Here is a 17,502-nt window from a genome sequence, read left to right on the forward strand (position 1 = left end):
ACACTCTCCCCAAGGCAGAGGAGCCAGGTTATTTACCTTCTGAACCGGGACACTGGGCACTCCTAAGGGTGAAACGGGTGCCTTGGGGTTACCGACGGGCCTCCTGTTTTTCCTTGCGTGCCTTCTGGCCACTGGGTTGGCTCAGGATACTGGTTCGGGCACGGGGTGCGGGGGGTGTGGGGGGCACGGCGGGGGGGACAGGGGGCATAGCCCAGGTGGACCCAAGCCTCCCGCGGTCAGTGCTCAGTCAGCACCCAAAGTTCCAGAAAGGCTGGAAATTCTCGGCGGCCGCAGGCCGAGTTTGGTGGCCACCAGGGGGCGGGCTGGGGCCGGGGCCGGAGCCGGGGCGGGCCGAGCGCGCGGGGCGGGGACGTGGCGACGCCGGCGCCAGCGGGTCCCGTGACCGTGCGCCCCGCCTGGAACCGCCGCGGTCATGCAGTCCCCGGCGGTGCTCGTCACCTCCAGGTGAGCCAGACCCCCGTGCGCGGCGCCGCGTCTCGGGCAGCGTGGACTCCGGGTGCGCGCGAACGAGCCCGATGCGCCCAGTCGGAGGAGCAGGCGGAGGCGGCCGACCCCGTGGGCCCGCGGCCCGGCCTTCCCTGCGGCCCTGCAGGTTCTCTGGGGTGGACCGCCCCACCGTCCTGCAGGAGGGGTGGGCGCATTGAATATCCCCGTTTTACAGATGGGGAAAACTGAGGCCCTTGAAAGGGTGACGAACTGGCCCAAGACCCAGTGGAAGGCCGGGATTGGCTAGTCCCGCAGGCGGGCAGAGAGGGGGGTCTCCTCTGCCCTTCTCTGCCGACGTGCGTTCATTTTCTTTTTCGCCCGAAAATCTAGTTTATACCTCCTTTCAGTGCTCACTCTGTGCCGGGCCCGGTGCGCGGCCCTGGGGATGCGGGTGAATTAGAAAAGGCCGGCCCTGCAGGGGAGACGGAATGAACACGGACCTGCGGCGGGTGGGGGGGGGGGGGGGTGCGAAGCGGGACCAAGCCGGGACGGGGAGCGATGGTGTGGGGATTAGGTGCAGGTTGCCATAGGAACACGGCGCATGGGCCGAACCCAGACTGCTCGGGAGTGCGCGTCCCGTCCCGCAGGGAGAGTAGGAGTGAACCAGGTGGAGGGGAGAGACGAGGTGGCAGCTGCTCACGAGGTAGCTCGGGAGAAGAGCAAGTGACAGCAAAGGCCCCAGAGGCAGAAGGTGCAGTGTGGGCCCACCCTGACCCAGACCGGGAGGACCCAGGGCAAGGTGGATCCTGGAAAGCCTGGGGTGCACACGCTTTTACTCTTCCGCAGAGTGACTGAGCCACTGATACACCGCTCTTGTTGCCCCTACACAAAATCTTGGTCGAAGACGACAGTTTATTGCCTAAATGAATGTATTGCCTAGCCCAGCTGTTATTTTTCCCGCTGTAACCTGAACTTCCCTGTGGCTTGAGGTCTAGAAAATGTAATTCTGTAAGCAAACCCTGATGCCAGAACCTGCTTGGTGTCCTCTGCATGATGCAGTGAAGTGACAGGTTGTGTCTTCATTGGCAGCAGAGGTTTACCTGGTCCTACATAAGTCACCTGTCCCTGAGCCTGCTTTATTTTCTGCAAAAAGGAGGTTTGAGATTGGCAGGTATGAGTAGGGCCAGCAACGGACGCCCGCTCAGCCACACGCAGATGGAGTGTGACTTTGGTGCTGGGTGCTTGGGAAGGGGGTAGGTAGGTGGCTTCCCTCCCTGCCCCAGCCCGGACGGGGCTTGCTCATGGTCTCACGTGCTGGTGATGATGGCCAGTCGGGTAGTGCTCACTCCGTCCTGGTGGCAGGTGCTGGCAAACCCGAGGGACTGTCCACAGGGTAATTCCAAAGGCTTGAGACCAGCCATCAGGCAGGCTCTTCACGGTTGGGCCCCAACTCAGCTCTCCAGCGCAGCCCCCCACCGCTAGGGTTAGCACCTGCATTCACCCACCAGCTACTTATTGCATAGCTACTCTTTGCCAAGTACTGGTTCAGATTCTAGTGTACGGCAGTCACCCAAATGAAGCCCATCTCATGGAGCTTTAGTGGGGACAGCTGGACAGGAGGTAAATGGATGATGTGTCAGGGATGATAAATGGTATGAAGGAAAATAAAACGGTAGGGGAAAAAGAGGAGGAGTGAGTGCTGGTTTATTGGTGTGCCGTTTTGTCCAGGAGTGTTGTTCTGATAGAGTGGCAGTTGGGCAGATCCTGACAAGCTCTGTGAGGGAGAGAGCCATGATGCTATCTTGAGCAAGACTGTACCAAGCAGAGAGGACAGCAGAGCCAATGTCCTGGGGCAGAGGGTGCTTGGGCACTAGCGAGCAGGCCAGCATGGCTGGAGTGGAGTGGGCCTGGGGGAGTGTTGGGTGAGGCAGTAAGGCACTGTGGGCTTGGGAGCAAGGGGACAGTGTGCTCAGGCGAGAGAGAGCCGGAGGAGGGGGAGGGAGAAGGAGAAGGCAGGGGGAGGGGGAAGACTTACATGAGCCTGCCTTGAGTAGGTGATGGCCTCAGGGAGGAGCCGGCCAGTTTGTCCCCAGTGGGACACAGGCCAGTTGTGAGGGGGAGGCTTGGGGATTTCTGCGATTGCTGCCCTTCTCAGTGAACCAAGAAGCAGGGATGTCAGGCGAGAACAGGTACTGGGGGTTTACTGGGGGGTTGTTGAGAGAGGCAGCTTAGACGCCATATCTTGCTGCTCAGCGGGTCTCAGGAGCAGCTGAGAAGCATCAGCATCACCTGGGAGCTGGCTGGAAACGCAGACTCTCGGGTCCCACCCCAGACCTGATGTGCATACTGGCAGCTTCCCCAGGCGACTTAGATGCACTTGTGGTTTAAAAAGCTTGGTCTAAAGCATAGGTGGGCAGACTGTACCCGTGAGCCAAATCATGCCCACCTCTTGCCTTTGTAATAAAGTTTATGTATTGTCCAGCTGCTGTCACGCCACATGACAGAGTTGAGTAGTTGTGACAGAGACCATATGTCCTGCAAAGCCTAAAATGTTTACTACCTGGCCCTTTATGGCAAAAGTTTGCCTGCCGTCTAGGGTGGGTGGGAGAGTGAGTGAGTCAGGCTCAGGGCATCAGAGTTACCCGGAGGAGTTGTCAACACGAAGATTATTGGTATCCCCCTCCCACCGGGGTTTCTGATTCAGTGGCCTAATTTTCCAGGTGACACCAATGTGGCAGGAACCACACTTTGAGAAGCCTAAGTCTAGACCAAGGAAGGGGTGCCAGGCCTAGGCTGTGGCTTGCAGGTTGTGGCGGTGAATTTCAGGTGGGACCAGGCGGCACCTCTGTGTGTTTATCCCAGTCCCGTGCAGCTGCTGGGCACCAGGACAAAGGAGGCAGAGAACTGGAGACTTCGGGATGGGGCAGGGGAATGGAGGCCAGAAACCGTGGTTCACCAGGACCTCCCAGCTGAGGAGGTGTGACAGGAACAGGAGCATCAGTGGAAGGCAGTGGGACCGTGGACTACAAGTCCCCATGCGGTCAAAGAACTGGGAGGTGTGCGGTACTAAGAAGGAGAGAGTGAGCCCCGCTGGCGATAGAAGGTGCCTGTCAGCAGAGAGGCCAGGGTTCCTTCACGCCTTCTTTCCTCCGCCAAGAGGCCCCCCTCCTCTGCACTCCCGCCTATGCTCTGTAGCATAATGATCCCAATTCCTGGCGCCCTCCACTGGGCTCTGGGGCAACTGCCTGGGAGGACACCCTGGCTCCCCCTCTGACCTGCTGAGACATGGGCAGCCGACTCCCTTTATCGTGCCTGGTTCCCTCTCGGGGAAATGGTTGTGTCCCTTTGTAGAGCTGCCAGAGCGGGAGTGACTTAGGTAAGGTCCTTAGAGCCTGCAGAGCCTGCAGCAGTGCGGGCTGCCACCAGGCTCATGTTTAGTCCGCTCTGCGCTCCCGCACTAGTAACTGGAGCACCGTGGACACCGTGTTCAAAGCCCGGAGCAGCACGGCCTCTACTCAGCATCAGGCCAAGCGCACCCGTGTGATTACTGGCAAAAGGAAAAAGGCTGATATGTTAGGTGTGTTTTTCCATCTCACAGGGTTACGTTTGGGCTCGCCTGGGCCTTCCTAATTGATTTGCGCTCATTACTGTGTGCCTTGTGTCACATGAAAATGTGTGTGTGCAGGGGTGTGTGGTCAGTGCATGTATGCTCTTCATATGCACTTGTCCTCTCTGGTGGGTGACAGACGGCATCACCATGGTGACAGTGTCGTGTGCTGGCATGGAGGTGGAAGGAGTCCTAGGGGAGAGTGTCTTTGACTCTCTTTGGGACATTAGGCAGAGAGGGAGAGGGCCTTGCCCTGGTACAGTGTTAGCCCAGAAGCGCCCTCCTCAGAGCGTCCCTTTGCTCGTGTTCTGAAGTCCTGCCCAACACATAATAGGTCTCAACGTTGATGAGGAGGGGTCCTGTCGTAGGTGTTTGCATGATGTGTCTTTGCCTGCATGGGTCTGCATCAGACCCTTACGGAGGATGAGGACATCCTTACCGTTTTTTCTCACTTCAGAGAAAATGTCTCGTGACTTGTTGGCCCCCCATACAATTCAGTATGTTTGTGTAGCGTTTACAGATTCTGCAAGATGTTTGGCCAAGCACCCTCTCACAACCTTGTACAGCGGTCTTCTCAGTGCCTTGTGCCCTGCACTCAGCGCCCTCTCCAACCTCCCCCTGCTAGACAGGTTCTGTAGTAGCCAGGTTGCCCCCCACCTCCCCCCAGGTAGCTGAAGAGATGTGTCTCTGCCCAAGTTCCTGGCAGTAGTCATTCTTGCACTGTGTGCAGATAGCCAGGCACTTTCCTTGGTGGGAATACTGCCCCCGCGTGCATCCCCTCCATCCTTCAGGGGCACATGAACTGAGTGTGTTAACACACCTTCCCACTGGTGATTTTCCACGGGCTGCATCTCCTCCGCTCCCACTCGTTTTCCTGCTGGGGACAGCCCCTTGTCCGGGAGCAGCCCAAGGGCAGGGCCCAGGCCTGGGGCTCACCAGCCAGGCCCCGTGAGACACGGTGTGTGGTGGGGCAGTGACCGCTAAGGACAGCCAGCAGAGGAACCTCGTACCCCAGGCCTGCAGGGCCACCGCGAGGTCCTGTCTGCATTTCACTCGAGAAGCCTGCTGACTTGAACCTGAGCTTCCTTTGCCTTCTTTCCCTTTGGCAGGCGAGTTCAGAATGTCCACACAGGCCTCGACCTGACCGTGCCTCAGCACCAGGAGGTGCGGGGCAAGATGATGTCAGGCCACGTGGAGTACCAGATCCTGGTGGTAACCCGGCTGGCTGCGTTCAAGTCGGCTAAGCACAGGCCCGAGGATGTCGTCCAGTTCTTGGTGAGCTGGGGGCTCGGCCAGGGTGCTCCTGAGGGGGCCCGGGGGCCAGGTGCACAGGTGTGAGCAGCCTCAGGGAGCGGGTGCTTCTCTAGCCAGAGCGTGCTGGGTGGTAAGGACACAAGAGCGATTCAGGTGCTTATGGTCGGAGGGGAGACAGACTGGTAAAGAGACAGATGCAGGCCATGACAGGAGTGCACGGGGCTGTAGGTGTGCAGAGGAGCAGCACCTGGCCCACCCTTGGGAAATGTTCTGGAGGATTTCTGGAGGTGAGGAGCGAGCCCATAGAGCTATACAGGAGAAGGGAATCCCAGGCAGAGGGCGGGGCGTAAGCAAAGGCACGGAGGTTGGACACAGGGTGTTGTGTGTGGGGAACTGTGCGCAGTTCAGTGTCATCCTGGATGAAGTAGAAGATGAGGGTGACGAAGGGCAGGATCCAGGTCACGGAGGACGTGTAGGGCGCCTGACTTGTCTTGTAGCCAAGGAGGACTTTTAAGTAGGGGAGTGACTCGCTGGCCCATCTGGTGGGGAGTGGAGTTGGATTGGAAGGAACCAGGCAGGAGGCAGGGGGCCCAGTCACGAGTCCAGTGATGCCCCAGGGGAGTGCTGGAGGCAGGCCAGCAGGAGTTGGTGGGAGAGGGAGGGAGAGAGTTGTAAAATACAGTATTTCCAAAGTAACATGCATATCATTTGCTGGCTGACTGTTTGCACCAACTGTAGAGCACTGGCGGAGGGGCGGGTCTAAGGGGGATGTGTGGAGTCTGAAGTGTCCCACAGACACATGAGGCTGGAGTGAGGGACTGGGCAAAGGGAAGGGTTTAGGAGGAAGCCCCAGACACACAGGCAGCTCAGGGACAGTCACGGAGAAGGAGGAGCCTCTGAGGCCAAGGGAAGAGAAGGGGGCATCGTGGAGTCGCAGGAGCTAAGGGAAGAGAGAGCTTTTAATTAAAGGTAAAATGAGCCAGAGTCCTGTGGTACAGACAGGATCAACAGCTACAGGTTTGCACATATTTAGTTCTGAATCTCCTGGCAGCCAGGACAGAAAGGAAAACCATGAATTACCTAGCTCTGGTGACCTATCAGAAGAGACATCACCTTCTAAGAGAGAAAAATGTATGGCACGGTCTTTACAGGATATTTAACACATGGGAAGCATCGAAAAGAGCACGATGTCTTTCATTTGCTCCTTAAATTGACCTTTTTTAAAAAAGTTTATTTATTTATTTTGAGAGAGAGAGCAAGAACAGGGAAGTGGTAGAGAGGGAGGGAGAGAGAGTCCCAAGCAGGCCCCGCACTGTCAACGCAGAGCCCATTGCGGAGCTCAAACTCACAAACCGTGAGATCATGACTTGAGCCGAAACCAAGAGTCGGACGCTTAACCGACTGAGCCAGCCAGGCACCCACTTAAATTGATGACGTTTAGGGAGAATCAAGGTCTAATCTCGGGTGCTGGATCTGGTTCTGCTTGGCTCTGAGTGCTGGGGTTTTGCAACTCCTGATCATCTGACTTGACCCACCGTGGAGCTGAACACACACACGTTTTCAGGGCTGGGAGCAGAGGAGAATATCTGAGGTGCGTGTCTTTGGGCATAAGAGAGAAGCAACATCCGGGGAGCCCTGGAGGAGCATCCCGGCAGGTCTGAGTCCTGCACAGAGGGCCACCCTTATGTGCGAGGCCATGGTGGAGACATCTTTACGCCCCCGTGCATCACCCCAGTGCCAGTCTTTTGTGGCCAGTGAGAACTGCAAAGGGTGTTAAGTGCATGTATGGATGGCCATGCGTGCAGGGGCTTCTCACACATTTTGAACCGCCTGCGAGGGCGGAGGAGAATGCATTTATCCCCCACGAAATCTCTGAAGTTTCATGATTTAGCTTAAAAAAAAGGAGGGGGGAGCATTTTGCATTCTATTCCCGAAAAGGATACATGTCTCAATAAAAACATGAATTTAACTGCTCATCAGAAAGTAAAACAGCCCCCAAAAAGGGACACTGGGTGTGCTTGCTGTTTAGCGGCGCCCACGTGTGCTGGCGGTATGAGCACACATGCCTCCCCCGGAGAGGCTCAGGGTAGCAGTGCTGTGCACCCTGCCCGTGGGGGCCCCAGGTGAACAGCAGCTCGCATCTCTGCACCCATGGCCTCTCCCCGAGCCTCTTCTCCCAGCTGTTCAGGAAGCTGTTTGAGAAGCCCTTGCTTTGGAACACTGATGAATGTGGGTCCTGGTTGGGCGGTGGGGGGGGGGGGGCACCCCTGACTTAAAACTTCCTGGCCTCTCACGCTATCAGTGCTCAGGAAACCTGAAGCTTCCAGGACCCCATTCCACTGCTGCTGGGTCCAAGGGCCAGACCCGCGTGGGGCTGTCAGGCCAGCAGAGGGCGCTCAATCCTCAGGGTCACAGCTTCCCTGATTGGGCCGAATCACTGTTCTCAGGACCCAGGGGTTAGAACCTACATCTCTTTCCTGAAAGGATCCTCTTACTTTTTTCCTTTGGGGCTGTTCTCAGGACAGCTCCAGAGCCAGATCCAGCTCTGGAGACAGCTCCAGATCCAGTTGACAACTGCAGGCTGCAGCCGCCTGGCCCAGGGAACTCCCCATTGGCCGGGGGAAGGTGGAGAAGGGGGCTGGGGGACTAAATTCCTCCAGTGCTCCAGCCACCTGCCGGCATGTGAAACCCTCACAGGCTGGGGGTTCTGGTGACAGCTGTAGTTAGCCAGGGCCGTGCGCTCCAACACAGCTGTGTACCGGGATCGCCAGGTCTCATGTCAGCACCTCCAGACACCCCCAGCGTCCTCAGCCACACCAGCATTCAGTGCTGTGCCACAGGTTTAGCCCTGGCCCGGGAGCAGAGGTGGGTCTATCTCTGTTTTTATGCTCAGTGCTCCATCAGAGGAGCTGGGGAGCCAGGCCCAGCATACAGAGTCCAAGACAAGGGAGGATGCTGGGCGATTGGTGGGTGGGTGTATGGTCAGAGCAGGTGACTCTTTGAGCACCCACGCTGGGTTGCACAGACTGCGGCAATGCCTCCGACCCACTGTGCCGCGGCTGCTCCCTCCGTGCAGGGCCTGAGCCTTGTGGGGCAGAGATCATGCAGAGGTGGCCTCATAGAATGTGAACTCAGCTGGGAACTGAGTGTCAGGGTGACTCTGGTGGCCTGGGACCACCTGCCGACCGGCTCCCCCAAGGTCCCAGTGTGCATTGGGGTTCTGGCTGACAGCAGGGCTGAGAAACAACCTTGTAATATCTGGTTCTTCTCCACTGGAGCTCTGTAGGGATGGTTCCAGCTAGAAGGCTGCTGCTTGCACACGGGAATATGATCCAGAGACCTGTGCTGAGAAAAGGTGACTCATGTGGTTGTCGGAAGATGACCTAACAGCTGGCCAAACCATGAGGTCACCCCACTAGTCTGCTGAAGGCCCAGAATGGAGGCAGCCGGCCTCCTTGGTCGCCCGTGGGCCGGGCCAGGGTCCCTGTGCCAAATGTCTCTACCTGGACCTGTGACAGCGCCTGGAATCCACCATGGCTGTATCTTCTCTCTGGCTACTCAGACTTTCATAATTGAGCCTAGTACTGATTAGGGGTGTTGAGAATGGAGCTGAGGAAGGATGATGGGTGGAGGGTCAGAGGTGCCCCAAGGCACCTGTCCTGGGGACAGGCTCTCCAAACAGCCCGGCCTCTGGGCTGTCTGGTTGGGGCAAGGAGGAGAGTACTCAGGAAACCACATTCCCCTCTCATTCCAGGTCTCCAAAAAGTACAGCGAGATCGAGGAGTTCTACCAGAAACTGAGCAGTCATTACCCCGCGGCCAGCCTTCCCCCACTCCCCAGGAAGGTCCTGTTCGTTGGGGAGTCTGACATCCGGGAAAGGAGAGTCCTGTTCAATGAGATTCTGCGCTGTGTCTCAAAGGACGCCGAGTTGGCAGGAAGCCCAGAGCTGCTAGAATTCTTAGGTACCTGAGGCTCTGTCCCAAACCCCTGAGGTCTCCCCTGGCCCAGAACTAGGCCTCACTCCCCTGGCTGGGCCAGTATGGGTCCACAGCTACTGCCTGCAGTCAGGAAGCTTCAGCCAGGCTGTTGAGGCAGGTGGGCCTTACCCGCTGCCTGGCCGTGGTGGTGGGCAGGGAGAGGCTGGCACCTGGTCTTTGAGGACTGACTGCCTGGGTGCCAGATGGGGCTCATACAGGGTGTTCTCTGTAGTCTGACTCCACCAGAGGCCCATGCCCCTGGCGCCATGCCCCTCCTGGCATCCCCAGAGCTCCACTCCGCCCCCAACACACACACCCCATTTTGCCTCCTGCCAGCCAGGCCTGGGGACCTGGTCCCTGGGGACATCTCCCTCAGCTTGCCCCCCACAGATGTGTTTTGGGTATGGCTACAGGTGGAGGCTCAGCCCACACTGGCCCAGTGGCAGGGACTTCAAACCCTTGTTGTGTGTGTCCTCAGCCACCTCCTTCCCCTTCGAGTTTCCTTAGCTGTCAGATGGGACAATGCCTCGCAGCCAGGTGGCAAGAGAATCCAGTGAGCTCACACGTGTGAAGCATGTAGAACAGAGCCTGCCCTGCAGGAAGTGCTGTACAAGGGTGGCTGACGTTTTCCTTCCCACTCGGTACACCCGGGCGCCGTCCAGGCTTGCCGTCCAAGGCAGATGAAGTGCCTGTGTACCCCTGGGTGGGGAGAGGTCCCATCAGGAGGAGCTGGACTCTCCCCCTGACTTTCTCCCCTCTTTGGACCATTCTGTTTAATTCTTCCTAATGACCGTGGTCTCTAAGCTTCACAAGACAGATGGGAGGTTTTCAGAAGACAATTAACAAATAGCAAATACACCCAAAAAAAAAAAAAAAAAAATTTAAGGGGTGAGGAATAAAAGCAAAACCAGTGAATGCACAGAAGGCTGGGACTGGGTAAGGCTGCAGAGCAGGTTTCTCCTCTCCGTTTCCATCCCCCCTACATGGGCTTGTGGGCCCCAGGTTGTTTGCTATGAAATCACAACCTGTTTGCCTCCCAATGGTCTGTGCTGACTGTGAGATGAGGACTCCAGCTGATCCATAATTGGGGGGAACTCCCGATCTCCTGGCCCCCTCTGTTATGGAGAAGCAGGATAAGGTGGTCTGACTTTCCTAGCCTTTCTGTGCCTCAGTTTCTTCATCTGTAGAGTGCAGGTGCAAACAGGATCTCTCGCATGAGATTTTTACAATATTTAAATAAATCCATACTTGAAAAATGCTTTTTTAAAAAAAATTTTCTTAATGTTTATTTGTTGTTTTTTAGAGAGAGAGACAGAGCATGAGCAAGAGATGGGTAGAGAGAGAGGGAGACACAAAATCCAAAGCAGGCTCCCAGCTCTGAGCTGTTAGCACAGAGCCCGACGCGGGGCTCAAACCCACGAACTGTGAGATCATGACGTGAGCCTAAGTCAGAGGCTTAACCAACTGAGCCACCCAGGCGCCCCTACCTGTAAAATGCTTTTTACATGATGCCTGTTACATGAAATTGAAGGTTCGTGACATTTTGAATGGTATTTTCACGTTTGTCCTAATAAATCAATAGCAAAGCATACCATAAGGCAGTGTATCATTACTGCTTAGTTTTACTTACTACAGTAGCACATATTACTCTTGTATACGTATTCATACCCTACGTGCCATGCGTTCTGTAAGTTCGTTACTTAAGAATGATATTTTTTGGGGCGCCTGGGTGGCGCAGTCGGTTGAGCGTCCGACTTCAGCCAGGTCACGATCTCGCGGTCCGTGAGTTCGAGCCCCGCGTCAGGCTCTGGGCTGATGGCTCAGAGCCTGGAGCCTGTTTCCGATTCTGTGTCTCCCTCTCTCTCTGCCCCTCCCCCGTTCATGCTCTGTCTCTCTCTGTCCCAAAAATAAATAAAAAAAACGTTGAAAAAAAAAAAATTAAAAAAAAGAATGATATTTTTTAAGAAGGAACTGCTTTCAAAGATCTACCACTCAGTGGCTGTTTAGGTATAGATGAACAAGTGGTCTAAACCCATTTCTCAATCCATCTGTGGGGAAGGACTAGCTCTTATATTCCCAATCTGTCACAGACAGATATTTTCACAAATAACAAAAATCCCATGCTTGGATGTCGTGACAGTGTCAAGCTGCTATGGAAGTTTCCGGATGCTTGCTCTCCCTTTCCTTGTTACCACATCATGGACATCCGTCAGTGGATGCTTTGAGAAGCGCTGATGTAAGCCAGTTTGTAATGGAACCGTTAACAGTTTGTGCTAAATCTTCCGCAAGCTCACTGTGCACTCCTTGGGCTCATAGTCTAAGTGCCCAGACCCTTGGAGCAGATCTTCACTGGATTACAGAGCTCCCTGATACGCCCCGCAAATGCACGCTGGCTGGCTTGTCCGGCCCTTAGCCCGGGCGTGCAGGTTCGGCCGCTGCTGTGATGCCAACCTGTTCCTCGGCTCCTCCCTGTAACCACTCCACTCTAGGCTTCGCTGGGGTGCGTCACCCCTGACAGGCTGCAGCAGGGGCTCAGAGCCCAGGCTGCCCCTTATCCACTCAGACCCACAACCCTGGTCCCAGGGTGCTGTAGGAAGCCCCCAGCTCAGGTCCTGGCACAGGAGCTTGGGTGTGATGCGATGCCTCTTCATTCCCTGCCATGGGTGTCAGGTGCCCTCTTCTGTCTCCTTCCACAGGCACCAGATCCCCGGGGGCTGCGGACCTCACCAGCAGAGATGTCTCTGTCCTAGAGGCACACAACCAGGCCCGGGACGACGGGGAGGCTTTCGACTTCTTCAAGCAGCAGGACCAAGTGGAGGATGAGGGTCTATCCATCCCAGGCCTGCAGGGTCAGGATGCAGGGAAATCCTCTGAGGAGGAAGAGGAAGAGGCACTGGACCCTCTGGGCATCATGCGGTAGGTCTCCCCATCCTAGATGGGCCCTCCTTCTGGCTTGTTCCTGGTGATGGCTCTTCTCGTCCTCTGTCCCGAGAGTCTGAGAAAACCTGTCTCTCTGGATCATCACCCCATGTACCTGGGGTGCTCAGGGAACTGGCTCTCTACTCACTCTCGACATGCCTATTCTTAGAGCTAGGCTCAGGCACTGCCTTCTCCCTGGCCCCAGGGTGGGCCCCTGATCTCCAGCTCCGCACTGAGTCTTGGGAGTCCCGACCCCTGACACCCCACCTCAGCAGCCCAAGAGCCCCCGGGTCTCCACCCAGGTCACCACTGATAGTCTGTGACTGGTGGCATGTGATTGGAGCTCCCTGGGCTGCGTTCCGTTGTTCTTAAAGCAGGGGTGTTTACCTTGGCCCTGCCTCCCCCAAGGCGGTTGTAAGACCTGTGAGTTACATGGGTGGAGGAGACTGATAACCCTCAGGGTGCTGACTGTGTGATGAAGAAGGTAGAGTGAGCCCTGGGGTCCCCCAGCCAGTCAGCTGTGTCCCCTTTACATGCACGTACATGCACACAGGTGCATATACACGTACGCTGGCTGGAGAAGAAGAGGTAAGCCAGCTGCGGTCTTGGTGCTCCCTTAGTGTCCTGATTCTGTCATCTGATTCCTTCTCCTTTCCTGGCCCTCTGACTGCCTTAGCCAGTCACTGAGCTGCTCCCAAGCCCCCACTGCAGGACCACCCTGTGCTCGGAGTAGGGGACCACAGGCAGGATAAGCCCAGAGAGACATCTGTTCCCAAGGCCTGTCTGATGGGCACAGCCTGAGGTGTGTGGGAAGGGCCTCCCAAGCAGACAGACTCAGCCACTCGAGGGCCCTCAGCTGCTTGGCCCAAACCTGCGAGAAGCAAGGTGGGAACTCCTAGGTGTTTCTGAGCACCTACCACACGGGGCTTTGTACTTTGCACTTCACATACTGTGCCTCATTGATGCCCTGCCTGCAAGCAGATGCTGTAAAATGGGACATTTTACAGATTAAAGAAACAGAAGCCCGCAGAGGCCGAGTGCCATGCACAAAGCCAGACAGCTGGTAAATAATGGTACTGGGATTCAAATCCAGTTCAGGGCCCCGGACTGTGGTGTGGACTAGACTGCTTGGGCTTGAATCCTGGCTCTGCCACTTGCCAACGTGTATCCCTGGCAGTTTACCCTTGTCAGTTTCCTGCAGTGAAAATAGAGCACTGCCAGCACCTCTCTTTAGGGCTCTTGTGGCGACCGCCCTTCTCATGGTGCCAGCTTGCTGCCCCAACACCTCTGCAGAGCCAGCCGCAGACCCGCAGCGACACTCCCTCTGCCCTGGTGAGAGATTGAAGTTCAGCCAACAGACGAGGGAGGCCCGTCTCGCAGGTCCTGTTCCAGAAATTAGGGAGGGGCAAGTTCCACTTAAATGACATGAAAATCACAGTCCAGAAAACTCTGCCCGCCATCCGCCAGCTTTCCTCTCCTGGAGGGGATGTGAGGCTGGGCACACACAAGAGGGGTGGCTGCAGGGCCCCCGTGAGACCAGCCTACAGGGGACAAGGGTTCACTCTTGGGAAAGATCTGGTGCTCTGGGAGACACGGCACCAGAGCCGGAAGTCGGGCAGTGCCTTGGTGCCCAGGAGTCAGGTCCCCCTGGCCCTCCATGGCCACCTTGACCTGGATGAGGGATCAGCGGCCCTGTGGAAGAGGCAGTGAGGTTATTTGGGGAACAGTTTGTAATAGGCACTCCTTATCAGCCTTGCACAACCTGCAGGCCCTTCTTGGGCTTTATTTTGGTAAAGATAAGGCTTTGTTTGAACTCATGCTCTCTGTTGTTCTGAGTAACCACACGTAAAGCCAAACGGAGAAGGACTTCAGTGGTTTGCGCCAGCCTTTGGCTGAGGGTCATGCTTAGCAAAGCGGCTCCTTTTTTGGGTAGGAAAATGCTCTTTGGGGTTGGCAAGGGCCGCCCTGAATTTTCTACTTATTTCAGTAGCAGATTGTCGGGAGATGTGTCAGCCATCTGGGACCACCCCCTCGCCACCCCCCCCCCACCCCCAGCACTGTCCCCAGCTCTGCACTCCGGGGTGGCAGGGGTGGGGGGTGCTGATTTCTGAATCCTGGGAAAGCTTAGCATCTGAAAGGGATCCCAGAGGTCTAATAAGACCTTTAATTTTTCCTTTAATGACTGGTGTGACAGTGGTCAGTTCTGTTGGTTCCATCAGGAAAAGTAAAAACTAACATTTTTTGAGAGCTTGGTAAATGCCAAGAACTGATTCCCATTCTCGTGAATAGATACTTCTATTTCTGTTGTTGTTTTTTTTTAAAGGTCATGACACACCACCTTGGTCTCAGGACCTGTGTGGGTCTGGTTTGGGAAATGGTACTCTAGGAAGCCAGTAGACGCATCAGGCTCTGTGTGTGTGTGTGTGTGTGTGTGTGTGTAAGCTGAAGTTTGGAGACAAGTAGCTCATCCAAATTCATGCAACCACAAAAGGCAGAGTCAGGACTCAGTGCCCTCCCCTTGCATGCACTGTCCCTCGGTTCCAGTCATTCTGCAGTCTGGGAGGTGGGCAGGGCCTGGGATTATCCACAGATGGGAAAACTGAGGAGAGTTGAGCAGGCACTTGGCTGAGCCTCATACGTATGTGGCAGAGCCCCACCTTGAACTCAGGCTTCCCCCTTGGCCTCTGCGAGGGCACCTAGGTGGGCCTGTTGACTCTTGCACAGTGCTGTCCCCCCTGCCCTTTAGTGGGGAGCATTCTGGTTTTTGCAGGAGACTTATGCTTTGCATGTACATGCCCCACCCTGCCCTCAGTTCCTCTGCAGATGCGGCACCCGCTGTCCCAGATGTGCACCAACCCCCACCCCCAGTGTCCATCTGGGCCTGGCTTTCCAGAGCAGCCACGTTTCCAGGTGACAGGCGTGAGTCCTTCCTGCCTTGGACCCGGTGGGGCGCTGTCGCTCCACCACAGGGCTGCCGGAAGGGGGGAGGTCGCCAGCACAAAGCCCCGTGCAGGGACTGCCCGGGCTTTTCTTTGTCTCTGAAACCTGACTTTGATTAGGGAGAAGATGACTTGCTACACCAGTAGAAAGTGCTTAAAGATAGAAAGAGCTTTCACTCAGCCCATCACAACTCTGCCGCTCTCCTGCTGCTCACAGAGTTTTGGGCATTTGTGTCCCCGCGTGACCCACATCACTACATGCACAGCACACATGCCTTTTATGCTGTGCTTTTCACGGTGGATTCTCTCACAGTCGCTTTCCATGTCCTGCGTCATTTTCATGTTTAACTCTATTGTAGAGACTTCACACATTTGCGAAAGGTGGAGTTCTACTGTAATAGTTCTGCCTTCCGCTGGAAACACTCTGTTAAAACCATTTTTAATTGTAACTTGAATAATACAGATTAGTACAGAAAAATTGAAAACACAGCAAAAAGGCCTTTTGCCATGGAGGTATAGCTTTTGGATATACATTTTTAATACCAGAATGGGGTGATGTTGTGTGCACCGCTCTATAATTTGCTCTTTTTTTTTTTTCAGCATATGTACTGGGTCTTTCCAGATCAGCAAATAGGTTTCTACATTCTTAATCCTGTGCTAGTCTGTTGGGTCAATGCCCTGCACATGGCTTTGCCAGGCCTGCCTGAGGCATTGTGGTGGTTTCCGTACGTTTTTGCTGTTACAGGCAGTGAGGAAGTTTATCACGTATGGAGTTTTTCCTCCCAGATAACTGCCCCAGAGCAAGGCCCTGGAAGCTTCTGCCCAGGGGCCTCAGTTGTGCTACTCAGTTATGTAGAACTCTTTAGGGACTTAATCCCTCTCTGTTGGGAAGGCGTTTTTGCTTTTCTAAACCCTGCTCATCCGAGAGGTCCTCTGCCTCTCACCTCTTCCTCCAGTGCCCAGTGAGCCCCCCTACAGCCCCAGGTCCCTGAGGACCCTCAGCTCCCCAAGGGACAGGCTGGTTCCTGCATGAACATGCCTTCTCTTAAGGCCAGGCTTCCTGCTCTCTGCTCACAGGAGGGGGAGCCAGCCCCCACTGCACTGGGCGTGGCCTCAAGTGGTGAAGCTGGACGGTTTTTTTTGGAGTGAATCACATATTTTGTCATAATTATTTATACAAATTTTGCCTTATCTTCATAGAAGAGTCATACGTGTCTTAGTATAAAAATGTTTTACTCCTTGTATTTGGATAAAGTCACTCCTCTGGGATGACTCTGTGGTTTTGAAAACCTCCTAGCGCACTGCCTGGTACCCCCAGATTTGCTCTAGTTGGGGATTTACTTATTTGTGCCCCAGCTTTATTGAGACCTAATCAGCACATAACATTGTATGAGCCTAAGATGTGCAATGTGATGATTTAATGCACGTATAAATTACAAAACAAACCACAATAAGGTTAGCAGACTTCTCCATCTGAGAAACTAGTTCTGAGATTTGGAAGTGAGATGTCCTCCCAAAGTTGATGACAGTCTTGGATATGGTGGGAAGGAAACGACGCAGGAGCAGCAGGCCCTCCGGCCACAGCTCTGCCATCCGCTGGGGCTTCCAGAAGGGTGAGTTCAGGGGTCCATCCTGCTGCCCTCAGTCCCCCGCCCTTTCCAGCTCTCAGGCTTTCTCTCCTGTCACCCACCACCTGCCAGAGGGCAGTTGTTCCTGGTCGCAGTGGGGCCTTGTCCTGTACCTCAGCAGACAGCACTCAGCTGCGGCCTGGCCCAGAACCAAAATCAATGAGGAGCATGGTGACAGCCACCCCCAGCTGCACCCTGGAGCCGTCCCACTGATCGATTGCAGAACGTCCCCCATGAGAGCAGCACTGCGTCCATTTCCCCATCCGCGTCGGTGCGCGGTCTGGGCTGAGTGCACCGTGTGACAGTGCTTCCCTTTTTTCCTTCAGTAGCAAAAATTTCAGTTCAAGAGAAGTCTCCTACAGAGCCTCGATATATATAAAACAGAGTGAGGTAGGGTTGGCCTGGTTGGGACAGGACTAGAGGGAGACTGGATCTCTGCCCCCTTAGCCTCAGCTCACCTCGCACGTGGCCCTGAGTGGCTCTGCAGAAGGTCCGGGCCTCTTAGAGCGTGGTTTGAAAGCCACTGGGAAAGCTGGATGTGCGGACACCCCAGAGCAGAATCGGAAGCAGACGGTGCCAGGTTGAAAGCCCAGAGGTGCCCCTTTACCAGCTGGAGGGCACTGGGCAGTTTCTGTTTTTATAAATTAAAGACAAAGTCCCAGTGACAGGAAGAATAAAATGAGAAGTACAAGAAATTACCCTGGTACAATGTTATCAGTATTTCAGATTTG

At 55.3% G+C, this 17,502-nt stretch overlaps 1 protein-coding gene across 1 annotated transcript in view; it reads left to right on the forward strand.

Annotated features, from left to right (window-relative positions):
• The first annotated feature begins 373 nt into the window (after positions 1-373).
• HS1BP3 (HCLS1 binding protein 3) overlaps positions 374-17,502 on the forward strand; it is a 31,045-nt gene continuing 13,916 nt past the window's right edge. The window contains exons 1-4 of the mRNA XM_047853457.1: positions 374-465; positions 5,164-5,329; positions 9,063-9,270; positions 11,982-12,201. Coding sequence (XP_047709413.1) covers positions 434-465; positions 5,164-5,329; positions 9,063-9,270; positions 11,982-12,201 — 626 coding nt within the window. The 5' untranslated portion in view covers positions 374-433. The remainder of the gene's footprint in view (positions 466-5,163; positions 5,330-9,062; positions 9,271-11,981; positions 12,202-17,502) is intronic.

The sequence above is a fragment of the Prionailurus viverrinus genome, chromosome A3 (assembly GCF_022837055.1).
Source record: "Prionailurus viverrinus isolate Anna chromosome A3, UM_Priviv_1.0, whole genome shotgun sequence".
Lineage (NCBI taxonomy): Eukaryota > Metazoa > Chordata > Mammalia > Carnivora > Felidae > Prionailurus > Prionailurus viverrinus.